The 26,062-nt window shown below is 42.4% G+C and overlaps 1 protein-coding gene across 1 annotated transcript in view; it reads left to right on the top strand.

Moving 5' to 3' along the window:
• Nucleotides 1-26,062, top strand: part of ERMP1 (endoplasmic reticulum metallopeptidase 1) — a 438,183-nt gene that overhangs the window by 141,609 nt on the left and 270,512 nt on the right. Inside the window, exon 3 of the mRNA XM_069240202.1 lies at nucleotides 16,778-16,905. Within this exon, the coding sequence (XP_069096303.1) occupies nucleotides 16,778-16,905 (128 nt within the window). The remainder of the gene's footprint in view (nucleotides 1-16,777; nucleotides 16,906-26,062) is intronic.

Raw genomic sequence — 26,062 nt, 5'->3', positions numbered from 1 at the left:
CCATAGCAAACCCTCAGTAGCCCAGTCAAGGGAAGGCAGGGCACAAGAAAAAAACATAGTATTACTGCATGAACTGTTCAGTCCATGCACGTTTCTGAAGTCTTTGGTACTGGCTAACACTTCACATACTTCCCTCATACTTGATCAATATTTCTGATATTGATCATGCTTCTACCCTTTCTCTGGAAAGGTTAAAAGGCCTTGCAAAATTCCCTTCATGCAGGAACTAGTTTGTCCTAGATATATTTATGTATTCTTTTTTATAAAGAGTAAATCCAGCCAGGAGCAATAGAGTACGGTACATTTTGAGGGTGTTGGAAGACTGGGATTTAAATCTTTGAGTTGCATTAAACTTTGCATTAATGTTTAGAATGCATCATAAATAGCAACATTACAGTGACACCAGCCTCCAACGTTGTTTATCTGTCTCCATTATGAATTACAGCACAAAACCTAGTTGCGGATCTTAGACTTATGCCAGAAGAATTGTTTTAAGTACTTAGAAAGCTAAATAAAACCAGCTATTTAAAATTGGCTTTGAGATCTTTCAGTCTTGGCCATTTGACATTCACTCTGTTAAATAGTCACCTTTCCACGAAGGCTGGAGCAGTTACATGTAGTTTCAAAAGAATAAAGAACCACATCTGGTGGCTCATGCTAGGGTCCCCCTTGTATAAGAGAGAATCTAAACTGGCATTCTCTTAAGAGACACATGTTTCACAGGAATTATAACAGTTCAGTAAATGGCAGTAGCACACTGCTTACCTATATATCTACATATGTGTTCTTCACAATATAGTTCAACATGCCTTCTTCCATTGTCAAAAACTCAGTTTGCAATGGCTGCTCTTTAACGGTTAGTCCTCTGTTGCATTGTGCGATACCATGTTTTTTTCCCAAGGCACTTAGGATGCTTTGCAAGACATACGCAATACACATCTTTGGTACCAGATTATAGCCCTGCTTCTTAGTCATCCATGTGATCAGAAGTCAACTAAACTGAAGTGTGTAATGCTCTATAAATTTCTTTCCACTCAAAGGGGACTATTTCTAGACGACAAACCTAGACAGTGGAACATTTGCTAGCTATCGTAAAGGAACTTTTCAATTTTATTAAGGACACGAAGGGGAGGATTAGGCTGTTCTTTCTTTATTTTCCTGCAGCCATCATAAAACAGTATATAGCAAACTGCTTTTCCCATGAAACATCAGGAAAAAGGAAGCTAAACAGTTCATTCAATCAGCTTCCACGAATACCAGAATAAGGTTCTTTGAAGACAGTCGTTCCACCTCTTTCTTCATGTGAACACAGCAGCTGATCCCTTAAATTAATCTTGTTTGTGAGAATATGTTCCTATGAAAAAAGAGCAGCCTGAGAGTCCATACTCAAATAATTTATAACGCCTCAAAGCAGTCACATATCATCACAGGCAGAGGACAGTAGTATCAGAGATTTAGCCAAACCATGTGTCATCACAAACCGGAAATTTAAGTACTTAATACCCGTATGAAGAAGCACAAAAATGCCAGAATCAGGTAAAGACAGTCCAACACAGGATGGGGAAAGGTAAATTAGCGTTTCAGGGAGGGCTAAACCTTGCTCCCATGTCCTTAATAGAATTGAAACTTTCCATTACGATAGCTAGGAAATTTATCATTCTGTCAGGGCAGGAGGCGAGGATTAGGTTGGATTAAAGCTTGCCCACTACCAAAAAGAGGCAATATCGTGGACTGGCTTGAAATAGAATTGTTTTAATGTAGAGTCCAAAGACCAATTTGCTGCATTGAGGATGTCCTCAAGGCGGGCTCCCAGAGAGAAAGCCTTAGAGGACATGGCCCCTCCGACGTAATGTGCCCCAAGCTTTTTTGTATCTACGCCAGCTTCCTGCATGGCCCACTTGACCCATCTGGCGATGGTGGGGGAGGATACCGCCTTATGTGGCTTTGTAAGAGCAAAGAGAATCTGTTGTTTCCCAAGAGGGGTAGGTATTTACCACCTGACCTCCTCTTGGACCTCCTCTGATAGGGGGACTAACAGGGAATAGTACAAGCCCTGACAAAGGTGGGAAATCCTGAGACGCTGAAGGGCCTGATAATGCAGTGGACCCAGCAAAATGACCTGGAAGAAGGAGGATAGCAGACTCACCACTCGGGCTATCTGTCTAAGAGACGTGGTTGGTTTGGAGAGAGTCCTTTTGAGCTCCTGTTTGATCTTGGAGAGCTTGTGGGATGGGAGACTCAGGGTGGCTTGCACCAAATCCACTACAAACCCTAGAAATTGTAGGGACTGTGAAGGGGAAAGGAGAGATTTCTGTTTGTTGATGATGCAACTGAGAGGCTCAAGGAGAGAAACTGTCAATTGGAGTTGGAATGCCAGATTTCTGGGACTTTGGTTCATGTGGTGAATATTGTCCAGTTAGATGTCTGATGCCTCTGGCCCTCAGGTGCTCCACTACAGGCTTCAGAACCTTGGTGAAGCACCAGGGAGCGAAAACAGACCAAAAGGAAGAGTTGTAAACTCGGTCTCTGAGCACCACTGGAATTGAAGGTCTCAACGATTGGAGGGAAAGATGGGAATCGTGAGGTTTAGGAAGTTGGCTCTGTATATACTATCTCAAAGTAAGAGATAGTGTACACAGAGTCCAAGGGTTCCCCTTAGAGTTAAGGTAGTGGCAAAATTAGATAATTCTAATGCTCTATTTAGTGGTAGTGTGGTCGAGCAGTAGGCTTATCTGAGGGTAGTGTTAAGCATTTGTTGTACACACACACAGGCAATAAATGAGGAACACGCACTCAAAGACATAACTCCAGGCCAATAGTTTTTATGTAGAAAAATAACCTTTCTTAATTTATTTTTAGAACCACAAGTTCAAGATCTGAAGTAGATACATAAAATGCAAGGTACTCCACACAGGTAAGTTAGGAACTTTGAATTAGAGCAGTAACATACACAGTTTATGTTAAATGGCAATAAGCTATTTTAAAAGTGGACACAGTGCAAAAATCAACAGTTCCTGGGGGAGGTACGTAATGGTTAGATTGTCAGGTAAGTAAAGCACTTACAAGTTCAAGTTCCTGGGCATAGGCAGCCCACCGTTAGGGGTTCAAGGCAACCCCAAAGTTACCACACCAGTAGCACAGGCCGGTCAAGTGCAGAGGTCAAAGAGGTGCCCAAAACACATAGGCGCCTATGAAGAACTGGGGTGCTCCAGTTTCAGTCTGCCAGCAGGTAAGTACCCACGTCCTTGGAGGGCATACCAGTGGGGTTTGTAGAGCACTTGGTCGGACACAAGTAGGGACACAAAACAGACCCTTAGCGGCACAGGGACGGCTGGGTGCAGTGTGCAAAGCAGGCGTCGGGTTTTGTATAGGAATCAGTGGAGGGACCCGGGGGGGTCACTCTAGCGGTGCAGGCAGGGCACAGGGGGGCTTCTCAGGCCAGCCACCAACTGGGCTAGGCAGAGGGTCATCTGATAGTCACTCCTGCACTGAGGTTCGGTTCCTTCTGTTCCTGGGGGCTGCGGATGCAGTGCTTGGTCCCGGAGTCTGGTTCCTTGTTACAGGCAGTCGCGGTCAGGGGGAGCCTCTGGATTCTCGCTGCATGCATCGCTGTGGGGATCCAGGGGGTCGTCTCAGGTTACTCACGAGGTTGCAGTCGCCTGGGAGTCCTCCCTGTGGTGTTGGTTCTCTGGAGCTCGAGCCGGAGCGTAGGGTGCAGAGGGTGAAGTCTCACGCTTCCGGCGGGAAGAGTGAGTTCTTTAAAAGTTGTTAGAAATTGGCAAAAATGTTGTTGTAGGTGAACAGTGCCACTGTTCTCGGGAGTTTCTTGGTCCTTCGGATTTCAGAGCAGTCCTCTGAGGCTTCAGAGGTCGCTGCTCCCTGTCGAATGCGTTGCTGTTGCAGTTTTCTTCGAGTCAGGAGACTGGCCGGTAGGGCTGCGGCCAAAACAGTTGTCATCTCTGTCGTCTCTGCAGGGTTTTCAGATCAGCAGTCCTTCCTCTTGTTTCAGGTTGCAGGAATCTGATTTCCTGGGTTCTGGGATGCCCCTAAATACTAAATTTAGGGGTGTATTTAGGTCTGGGGGCAGTAGCCAATGGCTACTGCCCTGGAAGGTGGCTACACCCTCTTTGTGCCGCCTCCCTGAGGGGAGGGGTGCACATCCCTAATCCTATTGGGGTATCCTCCAATCTCAAGATGGAGGATTTCTAAAGGCAGGGGTCACCTCAGCTCAAGACACCTTAGGGGCTGTCCTGACTGGCGGGTGACTCCTTGTTTTTCTCATCATCTCCTCCAGCCTTGCCGCCAAAAGTGGGGGCAGTGGCCGGATGGGTGGGCATCTCCACTATCTGGGATGCCCTGGGGTGCTGTAACAAAAGGCATGAGTCTTTGAGGCTCACTGCCAGGTGTTACAGTTCCTGCTGGGGGGAGGTGAGAAGTACCTCCACCCAGTACAGGCTTTGTTCCTGGCCACAGAGTGACAAAAATACCCTCCCCATGTGGCCAGCAACTCGCCTGGGTGTGGCAGGCTGGCAGAGACTGGTCAGCCTAGCACTAGGAGTCGGACTGGTATTCAGGGGGCATCTCTAAGATGCCCTCTGGGTGCATTTTACAATAAATTCCACACAGGCATCAGTGTGCATTTATTGTGCTGAGACGTTTGATACCAAACTTCCCAGATTTCATTGTAGCCATTATGGAACTGTGGAGTTCGTGTTTGACAAACTCCCAGACCATATACTCTTTATGGCTACCCTGCACTTACAATGTCTAAGGTTTTGCTTAGACACTGTTGGGGCATAGTGCTCATATGCCCTCACCTGTGGTATAGTGCCCCGTGCCTTAGGGCTGTAAGGCCTGCTAGAGGGGTGACTTACCTATGCCACAGGCAGTGTGCGGTTGGCATGGCTCTCTGAAGGGAGTGCCATGTCGACTTAGTCATTTTCTCCCCACCAGCAGGCACAAGCTATGAGGCAGTGTGCATGTGCTGAGTGAGGGGTCCCGAGGGGTGGCATAAGACATGCTGCAGCCCTTAGAGACCTTCCCTGGCATCAGGGCCCTTGGTACCAGGGGTACCATTTGCAAGGGACTTATCTGGGTGCCAGGGCTGTGCCAATTGTGGAAGCAAAGGTACAGTTTAGGGAAAGAACACTGGTGCTGGGGCCTGGTTAGCAGGGTCCCAGCACACTTTCAATCATAACTGGCATCAACAAAAGGCAAAAAGTCAGGGGTTAACCATACCAAGCAAGCATTTCCTTACATGAGGTAGTTGTCCTTTGGATCTAGGAGCACCATCCGGTCGTTTCTCTGCAGCAGATATTTGAGGAGGTGAATCCCTTCCATTTTGAAATGGCCCAAAAACAGCCACTCGTTAAGTTCTTTGAGAGATATGATGGGACGCTGCCTGACCATCCCTCTTGTCGACCAAGAAAAGGTTGCTGAGGAACTCATTGGGATGGGGTTGTGACTGAATAATCGCACCCTTGCCTAAAAGTTGCCCGACCTCTGGTTCCACTAGAGGGGATTAGGATGGGAGGGGGAGAGAGGTCTGGGTCTGCGTGGCTGGAACGGGACACTGTAGAATTCTATATGGAAACCTTTGACTGTCTCAAAGACTCAAGCATAGGAGGTGAGGATTTCCCGTTTGTGAAAAAACTTTGCTGACCTACGCCCAACTCGAAGCTCCAAAGGTGGTTGTGCACTCACCTTGGGAAGCAGTTGCAGAGTTGGCTCCTCTGGAATGTCCCCTCGCTCCCTGCCAGCCTCTGTAGCTTCTGGTAGGATAGAAGGTGTTGAATCTTGAAGGATCCTACCATTGGCCCCTTTGATCCCCTAATCCTCTGGGGGCCTGATAAGGGGCATGGCTGGTTGAGCACCCAATGCCACGTCTGACCCCGGCGAAAACCGAGGGGTGAAGATTCGCTTGATAGAGTATTAGGTTTTGTCTAAGGAGTTGAACATGACCACATCCACTCCCTGGGGGTGTCAGAAAGCCTACTAGATGCTAGGGAATCAAAAAACAAAGAGTGGGGTGGTGACTACCAACCAGTATGATGTGGTTATGCCCCCAACCCAACTGAAGGGAGTAACAGTCTCTCAGGCACCCCTCCCCCACTAAAACATCTATCCCATGGCAAGCAAGAGGACATTTGATTATTTTGGGTCTTGGTTTTACATTTGGGCCGTGAGAGCTTGACTAATTCTCAAAATCGTCCCACTTGGAATGGTGAGGGCAGCACTTTTTGGACTTTGGGACGCTGCCATGTAGAAAAATCTATGAGACCTAGACACATCTGAAAACTAAAAATATGGGTGATTCCAGGGTGGTGTGCTTCACATGCACCCGCACCATTTTCTTACCCAGAGTGCCCTGCAAACCTCCAAATTTGCTGGAAATCACAATTATTTTCCACATGTTTGTGATGGAACCTTCACCCCCCCCCTCCCCCCCCCTCACTAAAACATCTATCCCATGGCAAGCAAGAGGACATTTGATTATTTTGGGTCTTGGTTTTACATTTGGGCCGTGAGAGCTTGTCTAACTCTCAAAATCGTCCCACTTGGAATGGTGAGGGCAGCACTTTTTGGACTTTGGGACGCTGCCATGTAGAAAAATCTATGAGACCTAGACACATCTGAAAACTAAAAATATGGGTGATTCCAGGGTGGTGAGCTTCACATGCACCCGCACCATTTTCTTACCCACAGTGCCCTGCAAACCTCCAAATTTGCTGGAAATCACAATTTTTTTCCACATGTTTGTGATGGAACCTTCCGAAATCTGCAGGAATCCACAAAATTCCTACCACCCAGCATTGTCGCATCTATACTTATAAAAATTCTGCCCCGCTTGTCAGCCTAAAAACATCTTTTCCCGAACTGCCATCTTGGACCCGCTTTGGTCCCCCCCCATTTGTGACATGTTTTTGGCACTTCCCTGTCACAGGCACTTGGCCCACCTACACAAGTGAGGTATCATTTTTACAGGGAGACTGAGGGGAACATTGGGTGGTAGGAAATTTGTCCTGGTGCGGTGATCCCACACAGAAATGTGGTAAAATTATAATTTTTTTTTTTTTTTTTTTTAGCTAGATTTGAGGTTTGCTGAGGTTTCTGGGTAAGAAAACGCTGGGGGGTCCAAGCAAGTCATACCTCCCTGGAGTCCCTCGGGTGTCTAGTTTTCAGAAATGTTTGGGTTTGGTAGATTTCCCTATATGGCTGCTGAGCCCAGGACCAAAAACGCAGGTGCCCCCTTTCAAAAACAGGTAGTTTTGTATTTGATCATTTTGATGTGTCCACATAGTGTTTTGGGGGCATTTCCTTTTGCGGGAACTAGGCCTACCCACAGAAGTGAGGTACCATTTTATTTGGAGACCTGGGGGAAAGCTGGGTAGACTGAAGTTTGTGGCTCCCCTCAGATTCCATAACTTTGCAGCACTGAAATGTGAGGGAAAAAGTGTATTTTTTGCCACATTTTGAGGTTTGCTAGGGATTCTGGGTAACAGAACCTGGTGAGAGCCCCACAAGTCACCCCATTTTGGATTCCCCTAGGTGTCTAGTTTTAAAAAATGCACAGTTTTGGTAGGTTTCCCCAGGTGTCAGCTGAGCTAGAGGCCAAAATCCACAGCTAGGCACTTTGCAAAAAACACATCAGATTTCAATGTAAAAATGTGATGTGTCCATGTTGTATTTTGGGGCATTTCCTGTTGCTGGCACTAGGCCTACCCACACAAGTGAGGTACCATTTTTATCGGGAGACTTGGGGGAATGCTGGGTGGACTGAAATTTGTGGCTCCTTTCAGATTCCAGGACTTTCTATCACGGAAATGTGTGAAAAAAGTTTTTTTTTTTTTTTTTTTTTTTTGGCCAAATTTTGAGGTTTGCAAAGGATTCTGAGTAACAAAACCTGGGGAGTGCCCCACAAGTCACGCCATCCTGGATTCCCCTAGGTGTCTAGCTTTAAAAAATGCACAGGTTTGGTAGGTTTCCCTAGGTGCGACAGAACTAGAGGCCAAAATCCACAGCCAAGCACTTTCCAAATAACACATCAGATTTCAATGTAAAAATGTGATGTGTCCATATTGTGTTTCCTGTCACGGGCACTAGACCTTCCAACACAGGTGAGCTACCATTTTTATCGGGAGACTTGGGGGAACACAGAATAGGCGAACAAGTGTTATTTCCCCCTGTGTTTCTCTACATTTTTTCCTTCCAAATGTAAGACAGTGTGTAAAAAAGAAGTCTATTTGAGAAATGCCCTGTAATTCACATGCTAGTATGGGCACCCCGGAATTCAGAGATGTGAAAATAACCACTGCTTCTCAGCACCTTATCTTGTGCCCATTTCGGAAATAGGTTTCCTTGATTCCCATATTTCATTCTTTACATTTCACCAAATGAGTTGCTGTATACCCGGTATACAATGATAACCCATTTCAAGGTGCAGCTCCTTTATTGGCTGTGGGTACCTAGGGTTCCTGTTGAACCTACAAGCCCTATATATCCACGCAACCAAAAGAGTCCAGCAGACGTAATGGTATATTGCTTTTGAAAATCTGACATTGCAGGAAAAAGAGTAAAACATGGAGAAAAATTGCAGTTTTTTTCACCTCAATTTCAATATTTGTTTTATTTCAGCTGTTATGTTCTGTAGGAAAACCTTGTAGGGTCTACACAAATTACCCCTTGCTGAATTCAGAATTTTGTCTACTTTTCAGGAATCTTTAGCTGTCTGGGATCCAGCATTGTTTTCACACCCATTTCTGGCGCTAAGTGGAAGGAGGCTAAAAGCATGAAAAATAGTAAAATTGGGGTATGTCTCCGTAAAATGCCACAATTGTGTTGAAAAATGTGGTTTTCAGATTCACGTCTGCCTGTTCTTGAAAGCTGGCAAGATGGTGATTTTAGCACCACAAACCCTTTGTTGATGCCGTTTTCAGGGGAAAAACCACAAGCCTTCTTCTGCAGCCCTTTTTTCCAATGTTTTTTGTTAAGAAAAACAAACTTTTCACTTTATTTTGGCTAATTTCTTGGTCTCTTCTAGTGGAACCCACAAACTCTGGATACCTCTAGAATCTCTAGGATGTTGGGAAAAAAAGGACGTAAATTTGGCGTGGGTAGCTTATGTGGACAAAACGTTATGCGGGCCTAAGCGCGAACTGCCCCAAATAACCAAAAAAAGGCCTGGGACCTGAGAGGAAAAAGGCCTGGCAACTTAGGGGTTAATGATATCAAGCAGGCCGCTGGAATTCAGCAGCAGTTGTGTTTTCAGCATTATTACAGATTAACCGCATTTGCCACATAATCTGCCATGTGCTGCATCTTTTGCATATTGTCATAAAAAAACTGTTTCTAGAGCAAATGGATCAAATTCACTTTAAAAAGTGCTGCACTTGGTGGAGTGCGGTGTCCGACCATTGTAAAAGTTAATTGGTCATGTTTTGGTTGCTGATTGCTTTTCTCTAGTCTTAAACTGGTTTTAATGAGGTGAAACCTTGGCTCAGAGAGTATTAATGTGTTAAAATATCAAAATAACAGGATGTGTTGTAATATACAGCGCCTTTTGACCTTTCTTACAAACCTACTGCATAATTCGGTGCGCCGTGGCTGCGTAACTCTAATGGCCCAGGTAATAGTCTTGAGCGCATAATAAGGCACATTTAAGGCCTTTGATATTTTTTTATACTGATGATTTGATCTCTGCATATCCATAGCTTTGTCGCTGCCTGTGTTGAAAGTCCCTGATGATCATTGTGTAATCTTTATTTTAAATGCTGAGCAGCAGTGAGATCCTTTAGGAACTGCTAAATGTATCCTGGACTTTGCACAGCCCTTCATTTGAACGCAGGTCGAGACCAGTTAAGTTTGTGTACCTTTTTGAAGTTGATTTTTTTTTTTTTTACGCTTCAGCTGATTTAAAGTTGTAGTCACAGCAGGGGAGAGAACACTTGACCACCCTAGTTGTTTTTTTTTTAGGTTTCGCCTGCAGGTGTGCTTGCATAATCTATTGTTAATTTCAAAAATAAAACTTAGAAGGACTTGGAACCAGCCCTTTACTTACTTGACCTCGCCACTGGCTTAGTCCAATGTCTCTCTGATTTACGTGCTTCTGATTGGCTGCATGTCGTCCTGCTTCACTTCCTGTTGACTTCACCGTTTTTGCCATTGGGTTGTCTCTGGACCAAGTACTTCTTCCGGGCACTTCCCATTGGACACTGAGCCGAGTCCTTCCTCTGACTAAAACGCTGAAGGTACTTATTTTTTCATTCTGCATGCCGTCTTATTTCTTTGCTGCCGTCTTCTTTCTTTTTACCGCATGCCGTCTTCTTTCTTTTTACCGCATGCTGTCTTCTTTCTTCAGTGACGTCTTCTTTCTTCTTTACTGCATGTTGTCTTATTTCTTCATTGCCGTCTTCTTTCTTCTTCACTACGTCGTATTCTGTCTGCTTTCTTTACTGCCTTCTTCTTTTCCACATGCCACCTTTTCTTCACTTCCGTCTTTTCTTCTTCACTGCATGCCGTCTTCTCTTTTCTTTACTGCCGTCTTCTTTCTTTTTCTTCACCTCAAGCCATCTTCTGCCTTTTTTCTTTGTCTTTTTCCTTCTATGCAGTCTTCTTTCTTCTTTGCCCCAGACAGTCATGTCAATATGTTTTGCCTTTGTTCTTTCTATCTAACTAGATTACAGTTATTAGAAGAATGTTATAATAATGTTTGTTTTAAATTTGATAAACTATTAACGGTTTATCAAAGTTAAAACCTACATTATTATACTTTTTTAAAAATGTTATCAATCCAGTTAGATAGAAAGAAAAACAAAAGCGAAACCTATTGGCTTTGCCAATGCTAGTTTTAATTTGTAGTGAATTTTACAAAACTTGAACTTCTAAACTACAGGATAGTGGGCATGAATGCATAGGGAAATTGGAGAAATTATATTTCTAAATTTATTTTAAGTCCAGAATACAAGCAACAATGGAAGACATTTTGAAAAGGGCTTATATAAGGTTTTGTGTAGGTTGGCACCTCGATTCTACAAATTCTACGGTCTGTTTTCCTGCCTGGTTAGCTCTTTGAACCAGTTACGGAGAACAAACATTTGGAGACTACAATAAATTGATACAGGTATAAATCAAGTGGAGGTGTGAAAAGTAGGAGTGTCATTTAGTGATTGCACTGGCAGCCTGCAAGATAGCAAAGTTGTGTAGCAAATATGAGCTCTAGTAAAAGATAGACTGGATGATCCAGATGAAGGAGAGCATTTATGTTAAATTCATTTTCAACAGTAAAGGCTTACAGAAAGATGCCTGTTCCAAATCCACATTAACTAAAAACAGACTTATCAATAAAAGGCCTTCATGGAGTATACTCATGTTTAACATGTAGTGTCTGCCCTTCCTTTCCTTCTTCCAAAGTTCCAATTGTCCTCTCTATCTACCAGTTTTTGGACAACTGTGGCACTTTGGTACATAATTGCCAGCATTTGGCCTTTTCTGGATATCTGTACTCATTCTTTCGTATTGCTGATGGCATCTGTTGCACAAGAGAAAGACTATTTTACATGTAGCTATAGAGATTCAGTATGCATAGTCTTTGCTGGCTTATCCCTGTCTCCACTCTCCAATCCTATGACAGACATACCTTGCGGCTGATTACAGTAGCTCCATTGTAATAGAAACCTAGCCCCAGTTTGTCCAAGTTCCCAGTAGGGCTCTGAACCTGGCTGCTTCTGGTCCACAACCCACACCCCTAATGACGAAGAGAAACACTGGACACTAGTGATGGTGCCATGTGTGTATTGTACAAGGCTGTGCAAGACACTTAATCTTTTAGAGAGGATTAAACCGTCCCTCACGCAGACACTGATACTCTGCCATGCCCCCACCAGAAACCTACAATATTTCCATCCAATTCCCAGGATTTGACCTTGCTAGGGTTGAAGTTGGCTTCTATTCCCTCTTGGTGCCCTTTTCCTCTCTTGGCATTGAGACACCGGATGCCATTGGCTGCTGCCAAGTGTACACTGCAAAATGGTATGCTTAGCAGATAGTTGTCACTTGGTGGGTTGTGCCCCTTTTTGCACTCCTTATCTGTCGTCATACTCGGACCACCTCCAAGAAGTTACCCTTTGACCTCCAGATGTCCAAGTTCAGAGCTTGATGTGATGCAGTCAGGTGGCTGTTCGTGCAGTGCTCCCACCCTTGAAAAAATCTTGTTCTGTGTGTGGGTTTTCATTTGAGATCTTCATGCATTTCTTCAAAGTGACTAAATGCTGCTGACTGCTTTTAATAGACATCCAGTCCAAGGATGTGATGATCAAACGTTAATTACTTGTTTCATTGGTTGATATTGGGCTGTTTGTCAGGCCTTTAAACTCGGTCTGTGCAGCTAACTTTCTCTCAGAGCCTCGATAATTGAGTGGATCTCAGTCCGTCGTGCCCTGCCCAGCACAGCATGGGCAAATTATGATGTCTCTTCACTTGTAAGTGCAGGTTCCCCTGGACTATTCTGGTCTTGCTGCTAATGGACATTACCTCCCTCTTCATATACACTACTACCATTGTGCGCTTCCTCGCCCATTTTTAGCAGCCCCTTCCCATACATCTATTTAATGCAGTGGCATAACACAAAATGATGTGGAACCACTTCAGAATGTGGTGAAACGCCCTGCCTCTCCCATATCTCACTGACATACATTGACCATGGGCTGGTGGGTGGCCCATTAAAGGGCTGGGGGGCCTCCTGAAGTATTGCCCCACCTGCACCACAAAAGCCTGTTTTACACCCCTGATTTAGTGTGACTTCTCCTGCACCCTTCCAGTGGGGCTGCTCTTTCCATAGCATCATGTACTTCACTGCTGGATATCTTGTTCTAAAGAAACAATCTCTTGTAACACTTGGATTAATGTTGTAAAGTTTTCCTTTTTTCCTGTTTTCGTACAATAATCAGTTTAATTTCTGTAGTCCTATTTATTTGCTATCTTGAACTGTTTTCCAGTGGTATCTACATGGCATCCCTAGCACTGATCAGACGCACACAAATATATTTTGTGCGTTTGTCTGCAACATGATACCAGTTGTACGCAGTATCAGTTCAGTTCAAATGGATGACATTATGCTGTGACTTCACATTAATTTTTAGCAAGTGCCTTGCCTTCTTGGTTCACGGGTTTTCATTTTGATTTTATGCTTGTATCACCGTGTGTTTTCTAAACATTTGATATCAAAGGCATTATTTAGTGCTTGGTGGACGGGATGCTTTCTCAAAAATGGAGGGTGATATCATGCCTGCCAAAGTGTAAGTGCCAAAAGATATAAATAACTTGTTATACAAAGGACAGGACATTCGCCATGTTTGAATGGCGTATCCTGTCCACAGTGGAGTATTCCGTCCAAGATGGAGTATCCTGTCTGCCAAACTCTAAATAAAGCCTTAAGTGTCTTGAGCCCTTAAACATGTTCACGTTTGTCAAAAGGGATGGGCTTTTGGTGTTACTGCTCCAGTAGTTGAGCAAATGACAAAGCCTCTAAGCTGGTAATAACTAAACCTGTTCTGATGTGCTATCATGCAATTTTGCTTCCAGTTCTTGAAATTGTCCTAATATTTGGTTACTGTGTGAAAATAGCTTAGCTACATTTCATGGTACCAGAATGTGATGATCACAGGTTATATGAGTACCAAATGAACCCTGTTGCCTCATGCAGACCTAAGCCTGTCGTGTTCAGTGTTATTATTTTACTTGACGGCCCCTGGCAGTTCGGAATCACCCGTTTCCTAATGGTGACTTTTTCTTAAAATGTTCTAGACACTCTTCAGTTGGTATTCTGAAATGCATCTCAGAGATTTGTGTATTGTCACAACTGTGTGATCAATGAAAATTGTCTTGGAATTGGTGGAGGCAAATAAGCACCTCAACATCAAAAGCTAGTAGCCGAACAATATGCTTTGCTGTCAGAAGTCTCTGGTTGGCAAACATCGATTTACTACTTCACCCACCTGGAATACTTGCTTTACACTGCCCAGGCTCAGATTAGGCATCCCCCTGACATAGCAAGGCATACTTACGATTTGCTGATGATGCAATGTACTACTCTGATCTTTATTGTTCACTTGTGTTATCCTTTCTATTCTCCTGTGGGCACATGTACAGATATCCAGCATGCTCCCTCTTTGAGTGCACCGTGATTGCGTGGAACTGACTGCCTTATGATCACTGTGTAAAATTGTTGCCTACTACTGTAATACTGCAATTTATGGTAATGTGCTTGACGCATCTCCTGTGCTATCAGTGTTCTGTGTTGTATATTCCTTTGATTTGTGAAAATCTTCAATAAACGACTTCAGTAAACAGATTTGTAGTAATAAATAAAAATCACTGCTTAAATAAAGAGAACACAAAGATTTTAATACCACTGCATAGTGCTAAATACAGCATAGAGTATTGCTCCCCAAGTCTACGTCTATTAAAACAATAAATGTTATGATTTTGGCAAATCAAAATCCATTGCCGCTGTCAATTATCATGCACATATTTCTTCTGCTGAACTCCAAATGCCGTCTGACTTTTACAAAATCTTCAGACTATGGCAGATGATAATATACTTCGTCTGAGATTTCAAACGGGCTTCAGGGCAGGCTTGGGAATGTCAACCAATCTAATTGCTCTCTCCCTTATTGTGGAAAAGGCCAGCCACAGGAAGTTGAGCCTTTACGCATGTTTTGTTGATCTTAAGTTCGGCCTTCAACTAGATCCTCAGGGAAAGGCTTTGGTCCAAGTTGGCCAAATGGGGCATCCCACACAACCTGCAAAGGGCTAATATAGACATTTATACTGACACTTGGGTCCAGGTCAAAATCTGAGATGGCACCAGACTCACAAAAAGAATTCCCACAAAGTCAGGCCTAAAGCAAGGCTGTGTTCTGGCCCCAATTCTTTTCAATTTTATCTGGCAGACATTGCCAGTGCATTGACACAGGCAAATCACATTCCCCCGGCTTTAGGTCCAGAGAAAGTAGGGTGCCTACAATATGCTAATGACATCTTACTACTGAGTGACACCCCACCAGACCTGCAACAGAGTCTACCAGCGCTTAAAACTTTTATGGACCAGTAAGGTCTATAAATAAACCTGGCCAAAAAAACCCTGATGATTCTCCATAGGGTGAATCATAAATGATTCTGTTGGTTTCTAGAAGAAAAAAAAGTGGAGGTTGTGTAGTCATATAAATATTTAGGAGTCCATCTCGAACCACTCTGAAATGGAAACGCCACCTGCTGTTGATCCAGGCAAAGGCCCACTCACTAACTTATAGTTTCAAGTTGCTTAAGAGGAAGCTGGATTGTCCAAATTGGTCTCATCTCCTAAAAATCATGTGAGCCCAGTTGCTTCCAGCCATTTCTTATGAGACCGAAGTACTGCAGGGCCAAGAGATTCCCTCATTAAATACCAGCCAAGTTGAACCATACACACCTTTCTTCAACATTCCAAAAAGTGCCTTTCCAGCCCAGGTCAGACTGGAGATGGGCTTAAAAAATCACTTTTTTCAGCGGCAGGGAGCCTTTCTCAAAGCATCAGGGAGGCTACGGCTTGCAGAGAATACTTCCATACCCTACTTCTGCTGGCAAGAAGTGCAGGCACAACAAACCAATAATAGAAAAGGATCTTGGGGAAGCTACCTAAACCAAGGCATTAGTCAGGGTATGGAAGATGCATGGAAATGTGGCATGAGGAAGTCTGAATTTAATAGATTAACTAATATCTCTGCTCTCTTTCACTCATCACAGACGAGGCCTCCTTAGCCAAAAGACGGCACGCTTGGGCAGTTTTAGGGTCTTATTCGACTCTGTATCCTCAAGGTTACTTAGCTGAACACTTCTCCATTTAAACAAAACAACAATTCTTGCTTTATCGCATGGGATTCTTCGAGACCAAAGATGCTCGCCCACCCTGGAAAGAGCAGTATCTTGACCAAAACTGCCACCTATGTGGCTATAATCAGAAATCATTGTTGCATGTGTGTTGTACCTGACCAGATCTAGGCCCAGAAAGAAAGAAGCTACTAAAAAGTTGACTTTTTAACTCCTAATATCTGCTCCTGCAGACTGGTGATAATAGCTTGGCTCAAGGATGAGTCAATTCCATTCTGCTGCCGGGGGTAGAGTACTTAGAACTGCTTCAAAAGAAACTGACCATGGCTGATTTCGGATAACTGCTGATACGTACAGTGTTGAGGACAACACATTGCAAATAAAAGTTTATATGTCTTATTTCCACCTTAAGAACTTAGTTTTAATCCTCACTTATGATCTACGAATGTGCTGCGTACAGATGTTTCCGCTCTGGCTCCGAACAGGCAAAAGTTTGCAAATGTAGAGTGCCTTGGCCATCAGCTACTAAATGTTAGTTCACAATTTTTACCTCTTTCTCTCAATTTTTGTTTAAAACTTTCTTCATGATCGTTGAGGCTAGCTTTTCTTTCGAGTCCGACTAGGCAGCTTTATCAATGTCTGTAACGAGCAGGCAGGGCTCCCAATGACTCTATGCAGCCTCCGTTAAAACTCTAGTTCTCATTGCTTTCAAGCATTTTTAAGAACTTAACCGTTGACTCTAGCAACAGGTAATTTTATTATGTTTTGTATTGCAATGTTGTTTTATTAATCGAGCAATAAAGGTATTTCATTTTTTCATTCAGTCTGACTTTTAGTTGTGAATTAGCCAATCCTACACTGAAATAAAATGTACAATATGCAATTGCAAACTAGTATTGTTAAATTTTTTCAGGTGCCAGTGACGATGCTGTCAGCTGTGCAGTGATGCTCGAAGTTCTGCATGTGTTATCCAGGTCTTCCGAACCCTTAACGCATGCAATCATATTTCTGTTTAATGGTGCAGAAGAAAATATTCTACAGGTAGGTGAAAGTTTACTCGAATCCCAGTAAACCTTTCTGTGAAATGAGTCTTTTAAACATTATTGGATAGACGACCCTTCTCTTATTCAGCTCCCACTTGCATCTTGGTGACAGTCTGCTTGAGAAGCACAAAGCAAGCAGGCTGCCATAACATATCTGAGCTGTGACCCTCCTTCACCTTCATGCTAGTCACATTAGCCACCTTTCAGGACTTCCCTTCTCTGTGGCTGCTTTTCTTTGCTCCCTCTCTACCTGACCCTTCTGTCCGCTATTGTCTTCTTAGTGGTGCACCAATTTTGCAGCTTTTGATTAGGACTTGTTCAAATTCCAAACATTGGGGTTTTAGGGAATCACAGGAAACGAATGAAGATTTTTCTGTGAAACTCTCAAATGTATTTAATGGTATATTTGACACCCATGTGTCAAACACTTTCTGTTCCACTACTCATTTTGTTCTCCCAAAAAAAACAGAGACTAGCACTAGGATTATAATTTGCAGCCTTTGATTTTTTTCGCAAGGCGGAAGGCTAACATTATTGCCATCTCCTTTATTGCCACTACTTGCAGCAGCCCTTTAAAGAATATAGAACTTCATCAAAAGTTCAGACTCAGCAGAAGGCCTGAATTCCCCACTATCTTCCTCCTTTTTTTGCTGCTGCTCACAGAGTTAAGTACATTTTCGTTACATATACACTGAAAGAAAGAAAGCAAAAGATGTGTGGGTTATATGTGATTAATATGTTGCTGAGTAGTTATTTTGATGTTAATGTGGTTTAAAACTGTTTTGGCAGAGTATTCGGGATTAGTGTCCAAATCGTTTGATTTTAATTGTAGATTTTTAAATTTTACTTTTAAACAAGTTTGTAGCTTTAAAGAAAAAAATTGTACATTTTCCACGTTGCTACTATTGAGGTCTTGCAGCTCTGATTAGGCCTGGGTTTGTGCAGAAGATTGCAGTGCATGTGTGATGTGCACCATGCTTGCTCTGGTCTTTGAGGCTGGTAGTGGTGATCGTGAGCACGGCATATTAGGAAGGCAGTTTCGCCGCTTGAGGGGAGCGGGTTAGCAGTTTAATCCCAAAATAAATATAAATAAGAACATTTACTCACATGGTTGGTGTTTAGGAAGTCTGACAGTGGTAGTGCTGTTTTTCATAAGCCGGGAGCTGGTCACGTTGGCTTTGGTTGGGTTATGGTTAATTCCCTCATTATAAGTGGATAGGAACTTCTGTGTTTTGGCACGCATTACGTGCATGGCGGCCATATTTACACTTTGGGAATATTGCTATGTTTTCAATGGGAACAGTGTGATGTCATATTGGGGGTCAAGAAGATGTTTTCAGTTATCAATTGTAACAGTGTATTTTCCTTAGCGAAGGAAGTGAACAGTCAAAAGGTTAAGGGTTTGTTAGATTAAAAGTAAATTAAGGGGATAGTAGAGATAGGAGTAGGTGAGGGGTCGCCAATCTTTTCTGTAGTGAAAGCTACTTCTGATCAGTGAAAGTCATCATGAGCTACTGGAAGCTAAGCAACTGGTACTGTTACTAGACTGCCCCACGCCCAGCTTATTTAACTTTAAACCTAATGTCCATACAACCAGATACTGTTTTGAACAAAATACTTTGACTATGGGCACCGTGACAGGGCTGCCATGTGTCTCAGGGAGAGTGTGGTCTTTGGGGATATTCGAACATGTGTGCATATAAATGGGATATATGTGTATGAGAACAGGGAGTTGGGTCGTATGTACTTGTCGCACAGAATATACCTTTTGCCACATGTGGCACCATTACATGTTTGACACAAACATACAACCATTTTTTAATTCACAGAACTTTAAAGTGCAGACCAGTGTTCTGCACACATGTTCATATCATGGAACATTTTTCGGCACTTTAAATTGATCCCATTTCAATCAATCAGTTTTTATAAAGTGCAACTACTCACCCGAGAGGGTCTCAAGGCACTAGTGGTGGGTCTGTGCCTCCTTGAAGGAGCCAGGTCTTGAGGTTCTTCCTGAAGATAGTGAGTGATGGGCTCTGTCTGAGGTGCGCTAGCAGGTTGTTCCAGCTGTTTGCTGCGAGGTAGGCGAAAGATCATTCTACGGCTGTGGTTTTCCGGATGCGGAATGGCTCTATTCTTCAGTTTTAAATATGGCACTATGTCTACCAGGCACTGAGAGGAAGATGCCTGCAGTGTGTTAAGGAGACACTCTAAAATTGGAGAAAATTAAACTGAGAGTTACCTTTATGTTAATATGGATTCTATAAAACTCACCATTTAAATGTTCTCCCGTTTCCAAATGGCACATTTACAAACACCAGGTATCTTGCTCCTAGTGGTCTGTAGACAGGGTGCCATATTTGTAACAGAAGAATACAGCCATTTGTTTAAATGGGAAGAATTAAAAGTGAAGAAACATGCTTCACTTAATGTTTCATAGAACTATTATTCTCCACTTTAAATTTCTCCCATTAAAAAAAAAGCAAAAAAACGACTGTAGTTTTGTATGGCACAGTGTCTACTGGCTACCGGGAGCAAAAGACCTGCTGCTTGTACATGCAACACTTGGGGAAACAATTAAAATGAAGAGTTGTTGATTAAGGTAACTTTTTATTTTAGTTTTGTCACATTCCAGTATTGAGCTGACAAGGACTTTTATTTAATAGTTAAATGCCTCACCCCTGTGCTTCAGTTCCTCACCCCTGTGCCCTGGGTCATAAACCCTACTCCAGCACTGCTCATTATCAGACCCTGCTATCCGCAACCTAAAGATACTAATGTAAAATAAACACAGCCTTCCCTAAAGTTTAAAAGGAAAACATGACTCTGTGCTTATTTAAAAAATAACTCAAGGCTGTGAGCTTCTCTGAATGTGTCGGGGAGCTACTAGTAGCGCACAAACAACTGCTTGGAGACACCTGGAGTAGATATTTGGAGTTAAGACAGTTTATTTAGATATTTTCAGATTTGAGCAAATTGGTATGTACGGATTTGAGCAAATTAGTATCTAGTGTAAGGAAGGTGTTTCTGATAGCTGGGATTGTAGGATATTGCGTCGGAATCTCATACTGTCGGGGAGATGGGTAGTTCCTTGGAACTTGTAATATAATGACTACATTTACAGCAGATTTGGACAAAATGGAGAATAAGATTGATGATTTGCTCCAAGAAAAAGGCATAGAAAGTCAAGATGAAAGATTTTGGTTTGCAGGAGAGGGTTCATTATTAAAAAGAGGGGGTAAGATGAGCAGGAAACGTAAGCATCTTGAGATGGATCAGATTGTGACAGAGAAGTGTAAAACAGCAGGGACAGACATAGGGTTTTGTGGCTGCACAAAACATGGTTGTGTCAAGGACCCGCATGGGGACCTGACGAAGGGTCCAGGGAAAGCTACAAATAAATCTAAAAGGGTACTTGGGCATTTGTCTGTCCTTTGCAATGACTCATCTGACACGTGGAGGTTCAAGTTGCTCATCAGGTTTTGACTCTGATGACAGAGATATTGACACTGTTTAGCGGTCAGGGCAAGTCAAAGGAGATGAAGGTGATGATGCAGGGTCTCTTTACTGATTGGACTCTGGCTCTGCTTGTGGCAGAGTATGTCGAGACATGGCTGAAGGATGTTAAAATGAGGTTATGATTGGAGTGCCCTAGACCAAATTTCGGAAATAAAATTGCTGTTAAACTGGAACTGGATACTAAAATATTAGCTTTCATTGTTAAAGGGCGTCAAGATCCAATGAACAGATTAGACAAGTGTGTAAGATTGTGCAAAGATAGAATTTTGGATCTCACGGGCCCACTAACTAAAATATTTGATATGGCTGAGGATGCCTATATTGCAAAAAATAAAACACTATATGTGGATGAATTAAGAGAGTAAGTCCAGAGGGCTGTGTCTCTTCTCAGGAATGCAAACAGCCATTTCTGTAGAAAGGAGGAACAATTTCCTGTAAAAATAAAAAAATGGATCCTAAGTTAGTAGAGTGGTCAGTAGTGAGGCAGGCCGGGAGGCAAATGGAGTGTTGTTTGGGGGTGCATTTATTAAAGAGATGTCCAAGTATGTAGGAGCATTCAGTTCCTTCCAGAAGTCTCAGCGCGATACATATAAAAAAGACTTTGACCGTTGAGTTTTCAAAGGGGCTGGGCGAACGTGAGGTTGGTTCCCTGGCTGAGGCCAGGGTGACAGTAGATCTTCATCTACACGAGGCTATAAGCCCTACCAGTAACCGACCTCCTATCAGCCAGGTAATTTCTATCCCCAGAGACAAAGAGCGAGGTCTAGAGGTAGCCGTGGAGAGCATTGAACCTGTGGCTCAGGTAAGTCAAGACACTTCTGTTATCCATTTAAAGTTGGGCAGCAGACTTGCCCAATTTTACCTTAGTTGGACTCCGATAACAAAAAACCCATGGGTTCTAGAGATGGTCTTAGGCTACCACTTAGAGTGTGTGTAGGAACCGGTTCAGAACAGACTTCCAGCAATGATAAAATTAAATTCCGATTTGTGGAGTTGGTAAGCAAGGAAGTTAAAAAATTGGAGAGGAAAGGTGCGATTGTGGTAGCGAAAAATCACTTGGAAGGTTTCGTAAGCAATATTTATTTTGTAGAAAAGAAAGACAAAGGCACGAGGCTGGTAATAAATCTGAGATATCTAAATGATTGGATTCAGTACCTTAATTTCAAGATGGAAGGGATGCATATGCTGTGAGATGTTTTTGTTTTACAGACAGGGGATTGGATGACTCATTTGGATCTGAAGAATGCTTATCAGAAAGTTCCAATTTGGGAACTACATCAAAGATTTCTCCAGTTCAGGTGGGCTGGAAGGATGTGGAAGTTTTTCCGTGTCCTTTTGGGCTGTCTCCCCCCACCCCCCTTGGTGTTTTACGAAGGTGCATCATCCTGTGGCATCATTCTTAAGGGAACGAGGTGTGCATCTGATAATTTATTTGGATGTAATTTTGATAATGGATCAGGGCAGGTTAAAGGTAGAGGAACTCATGAGGAGGGCTATATTGTTGTTTGAGGATCTAGGTTTTGTAGTGAACCGACAGAAGTTGTGTCTGACTCAGAATCTGGAAACTCAGTTTTGGGGATTTTTGGTGGATACAGTGCAAGGTCAGTTGAAGTTAGTCAAGGAGAATTTAAAGAGAATAAGGAAAGACATTTTAAAAGTGTTGAATATGATTTCTTTAAGAATGTTAGAAAGAGTGGTAGGACTGCTGACATCCATGATTCAAGCTCCTTTGAACTATTGGGCACTTCACAGGTTGAAGGCAAGGCATTTGAGAAGTGGTATGAGGAGCAAATTATGCGTTTGGAGGAACAAAAGGGGAGCTTGTGTGGTGGTTAAGGAATATGTAGGCTTTGAATGGAAGAGCTATATTTGGAGAGAATCCGGAGATAATCGAGTAAGATGTGAGTTTGGCAGGTTGGGAAGTACGTTGTGGTGCAATTTCAACTGGCAATATATGGACAGAGAAGAAAGGAAAACTTCATATAAACTGTCTAGAACTCTTGGTTGGATCTTTTGTTCTACGGAGTTTCACGAAGAGCAAAGCACAGTGTTCAGTACTCTTGAGCATGGACAATGTATCGGCGGTGAGATATGTGAACAAGATGGTGGGTTCGCGATTGAAAGATTTGGCAGATCTAGCAAAGATCTTCTGGGATTATTGTTTGAGCCAGAATGTTCTAATACAGGTGGAACATATTCAGGGGTTGAAAAATGTGGAGGCCGATTGGTATTCGCAGAATTACAGGGACTTGAGCGATTGAACACTGAACAGGTCAGTTTGTATGAGAATGTTGGGAAGGCTTGAGTGTTTGTCAGGTGGATCTGTTTGCGAAGAGTTTGAAGCCCAGTTAGAGAAATTATTCAGCTGGCATCCGGAGTCAGCAGGAAGAGATGCATTCAGGCAGGATTGGAGGAGTCTCAAGCCATATGCGTTTCCACTGTTCTCAGTGATTACTTTTGTGACTTTGATAGTACGCAGATGGAAGGAGACAGTGGTGTTGGTGACGCCTCTTTGGAAGTCACAGGTGTGGCACCTGATTCTTCTAGAGATGTCAGTAGACATTCCTATTCGCTTTCCAGTATTCCAGGAAATTCTGTTGGGTCCATTATGAGACATTCGCGACATGGTAGTGTCAGCTCAGTTGAGGCTGGCGTCATGGAAAATTTCAGACTTATTTGGGAGGTGCCAGGACTTTCGCAGGAGGTTTCAAATCTTAATAGGAAATCCTGGGCACCAGGAAGATGTATATATTGACATGGCAAAAATGCTGGTGCATGGAGAGGGATCAAATCCCATTTCAGTGGATGTTATAGAGATGGTAAATTATTTGTCATATTTGTTTAAGTCCGATCTGTCTTACAGAACCATTAATGTTCATAGATCTACAATTGCTGCAGGACACATTCTATTGTATGGTGTTACCGTTTAGCAGAATGTTTTGGTCAAGCATTTGATGGGAAGTATAAGAGTATTGTAACCACCATTCTTAAGGTACATTTCTGTTAGGGATGCTACTAAGGTGCTTAATTATCTTGAAAGATTGTGTAACAATGCAGAATTGAGCTTGAGGGATTTGTCTCAGAAGTTTACTATTTTACTGTGTTTTCTATCATTTAGAAGAGTTTCAGATGTGAGAGCACTGGATATAATTGAAGGATTTTTTGTTCAGAAGGGTATGTTTTTATTTGAATAAAAGGACTAAGACAAATTCAGGATCTATCTTCTATCCATATTTAAAGCATGAGAGGTTGTGTGTGGCTCATTGCGTTAAAGAGTAGGAAAGTACACAGTTAAGATTATTATCTGATAAGCAGTTGTTATTATCTTTTAGACACTCTTATTAAGTTGCGTCTGTGCCTACTCTTGCTTGTCGGGTGAAAAAAGTGATGAATTCAGGTGTGGGTGTGAGTTTGTTTGGTGCACGTTCTGTGAGGCATGCTTCGAAAGCATTTATGCTGGGAGGTGCATTGCAGGATATTTTGAGGGGTGCGGACTGGTTGAATGGTGGATTTTTCAGGAGATTTTAGTTTAAACCTGCTGTGAATGCTCCTTTTTGTTTATTAAAGAGGCTTTAAACTTGCAATAATGTTAGCCTCCTATCTTGCCATAAAACCTAGATTCTCCCCAGCTTGGTCAGAAAATCTGGATTTTAAAAAAGACACGGAAGCTAGTATTATCCCCTCCCTTAAACCCATCTCTATGGTTATTCTTGTTTTTTTGTTATAACCCATGCATAACAATAAGAAGCACATGGAAGAAGCATGGATCTGATGAGAAACGGTCATTCCAGATTACAGGAGAAATCTTTGGATTTTGGTTTATAAATTTGTGAAGTAAATAGAAAATGTATTTTATGTTGTGGTCGGCAGTACGCTAAAAAAAGAAGGAAGATAGTTGGAAGTTCTGGTCTTTTGCTGAGTTTGGAATTTTGTTGAAGTTCTGTATTCTTTAAAGGGGCTGCTGCCAGTAGTGGCAATAAAGGAGACTGCAATAACTTTAGCCTTTGTGCCGTTAATAAAATCCCGATTTTCTAGCCATCAAGCTGGGGAAATCTATGTTTTCTGTGTAACCTGTTACTGAAAGTTTTGTTCAGTGTGTTTTTCCTTACATCTTCCAATGGTTTTTTCCTCATGATTTATCGTGTTGTAAGCAGTGGATGATTTGTGATGATTCCGATCCAGCATGTTTGTGTTGATAAGGGAACTTTAATGTTGTCAGTTCCTCCCAACTTGAGTGCAGTATATAATGTTGTTTATGGTATGCTTGCAGAAAATACATCTTTTTAATATGGAGGAAGTGCCCTAATCCTGAGGGTTTGGGGAGTGCTTTGGTTTTTAGCCTTTCTAACAGCTAACAGTTCAGCACTGTTTATAACCAACTTTCTATCCTCCCTTCTTCACATCATGCTGTTGTGCAGTGATCTTCAAATCTTTTCCTGTCACTCCTTACCTAATGTTAACAAAAAATCTTTGGGTACTCCCAGAATGACTAAAATATATATATATTTATTATTATTCTATAAAATTGGCTTCTTTGAAAATATTTACAATCCAAACATTTGCAATTATGTTAAATTATCCCTTTAAAAAGTGAAATCAAGCACATGATTGCTACTATGCTAGTGGCAGCCTGGATTTCCGAAAACTATCAAACTAGCCACAGAATCAGAACAAAGGGAGGGACTTGGAGGGTTATTTGGGATCCTCCACCCGCAACACACTTTAAAATGCCTACTCCGAGCAAGGACAGGAGTGAAAAAAATAAACCGTCTCCCTTCGCCTCACTCCAATTTTAGAACTTCTGCTGGAGTGGATGTGTCACTGATCTGTTAATAGGGCTACTTGTTTATAAATTGGAAATTTTCTTTGAATGAGTTGGGGTAAACACAAATTTGATGGAGCAGAAGAAGCGCCGCAGTTCTCCCATTCCAGAAACTCTAAATTACACCTCTGCCCCTTAGAAGGTTACGATATTACAAGCAGCTGTAATGGAATCTAATGAGGATGTATTTCCTGGCATAATTTTATGTTGCATCCAACACTGATTTTGTTGTATCTCAAAAGTGAATGGTGATGCTTTGTGAGCAGATAATAACATCTTATTTTCTATACACCCTTCAGCTAAATATTGCAGTGTTAAGGTAGAATTAGAGTTCTTAAAGGTAGTAGGTTTGGATGAAGATGAATGAGATTACTGTGCTTGTCCCAGTTCATGGCAAAATGTACTGTTGGAAAGAAGATGTAAAATGCCTGATTATCAAAATATCAGCAATCGATCATGCCCCTTTAGTAACAATGGGCGTTTGGCCAGGATGCACAAAACCACTGACTGTTATTAATGGGAAAGAGCTGAAGAAACTGCGTAGGTCAGGATCCTTTACAATCTGAAGAGCTGTAGAGAGGTCTCTTACAGAATAGACAGGATGTGTAAAGGGCATTTAGAAATAGTGAGTCATCGCATACTTTAATGTGTGAGAAAGAAGCAACAGCAAAGAAGTTTGAGTCACTTGTTGTCTAACCACAAAATAGGAAGAGTTTTGTTTTATCTTGAACGGGCAATAAAATGAATAGATATTTGAACTTTAAAAAAAAAAAAATATATTGAAAAAATATTTTTTATAAAGCAGACGGTATAA

Source organism: Pleurodeles waltl, chromosome 1_2 (genome assembly GCF_031143425.1).
Source record: "Pleurodeles waltl isolate 20211129_DDA chromosome 1_2, aPleWal1.hap1.20221129, whole genome shotgun sequence".
NCBI classification, from domain to species: domain Eukaryota; kingdom Metazoa; phylum Chordata; class Amphibia; order Caudata; family Salamandridae; genus Pleurodeles; species Pleurodeles waltl.
The sequence above is the reverse complement of the archived record's forward strand: the minus strand, read 5'-3'. Positions and strand labels throughout refer to the sequence as shown.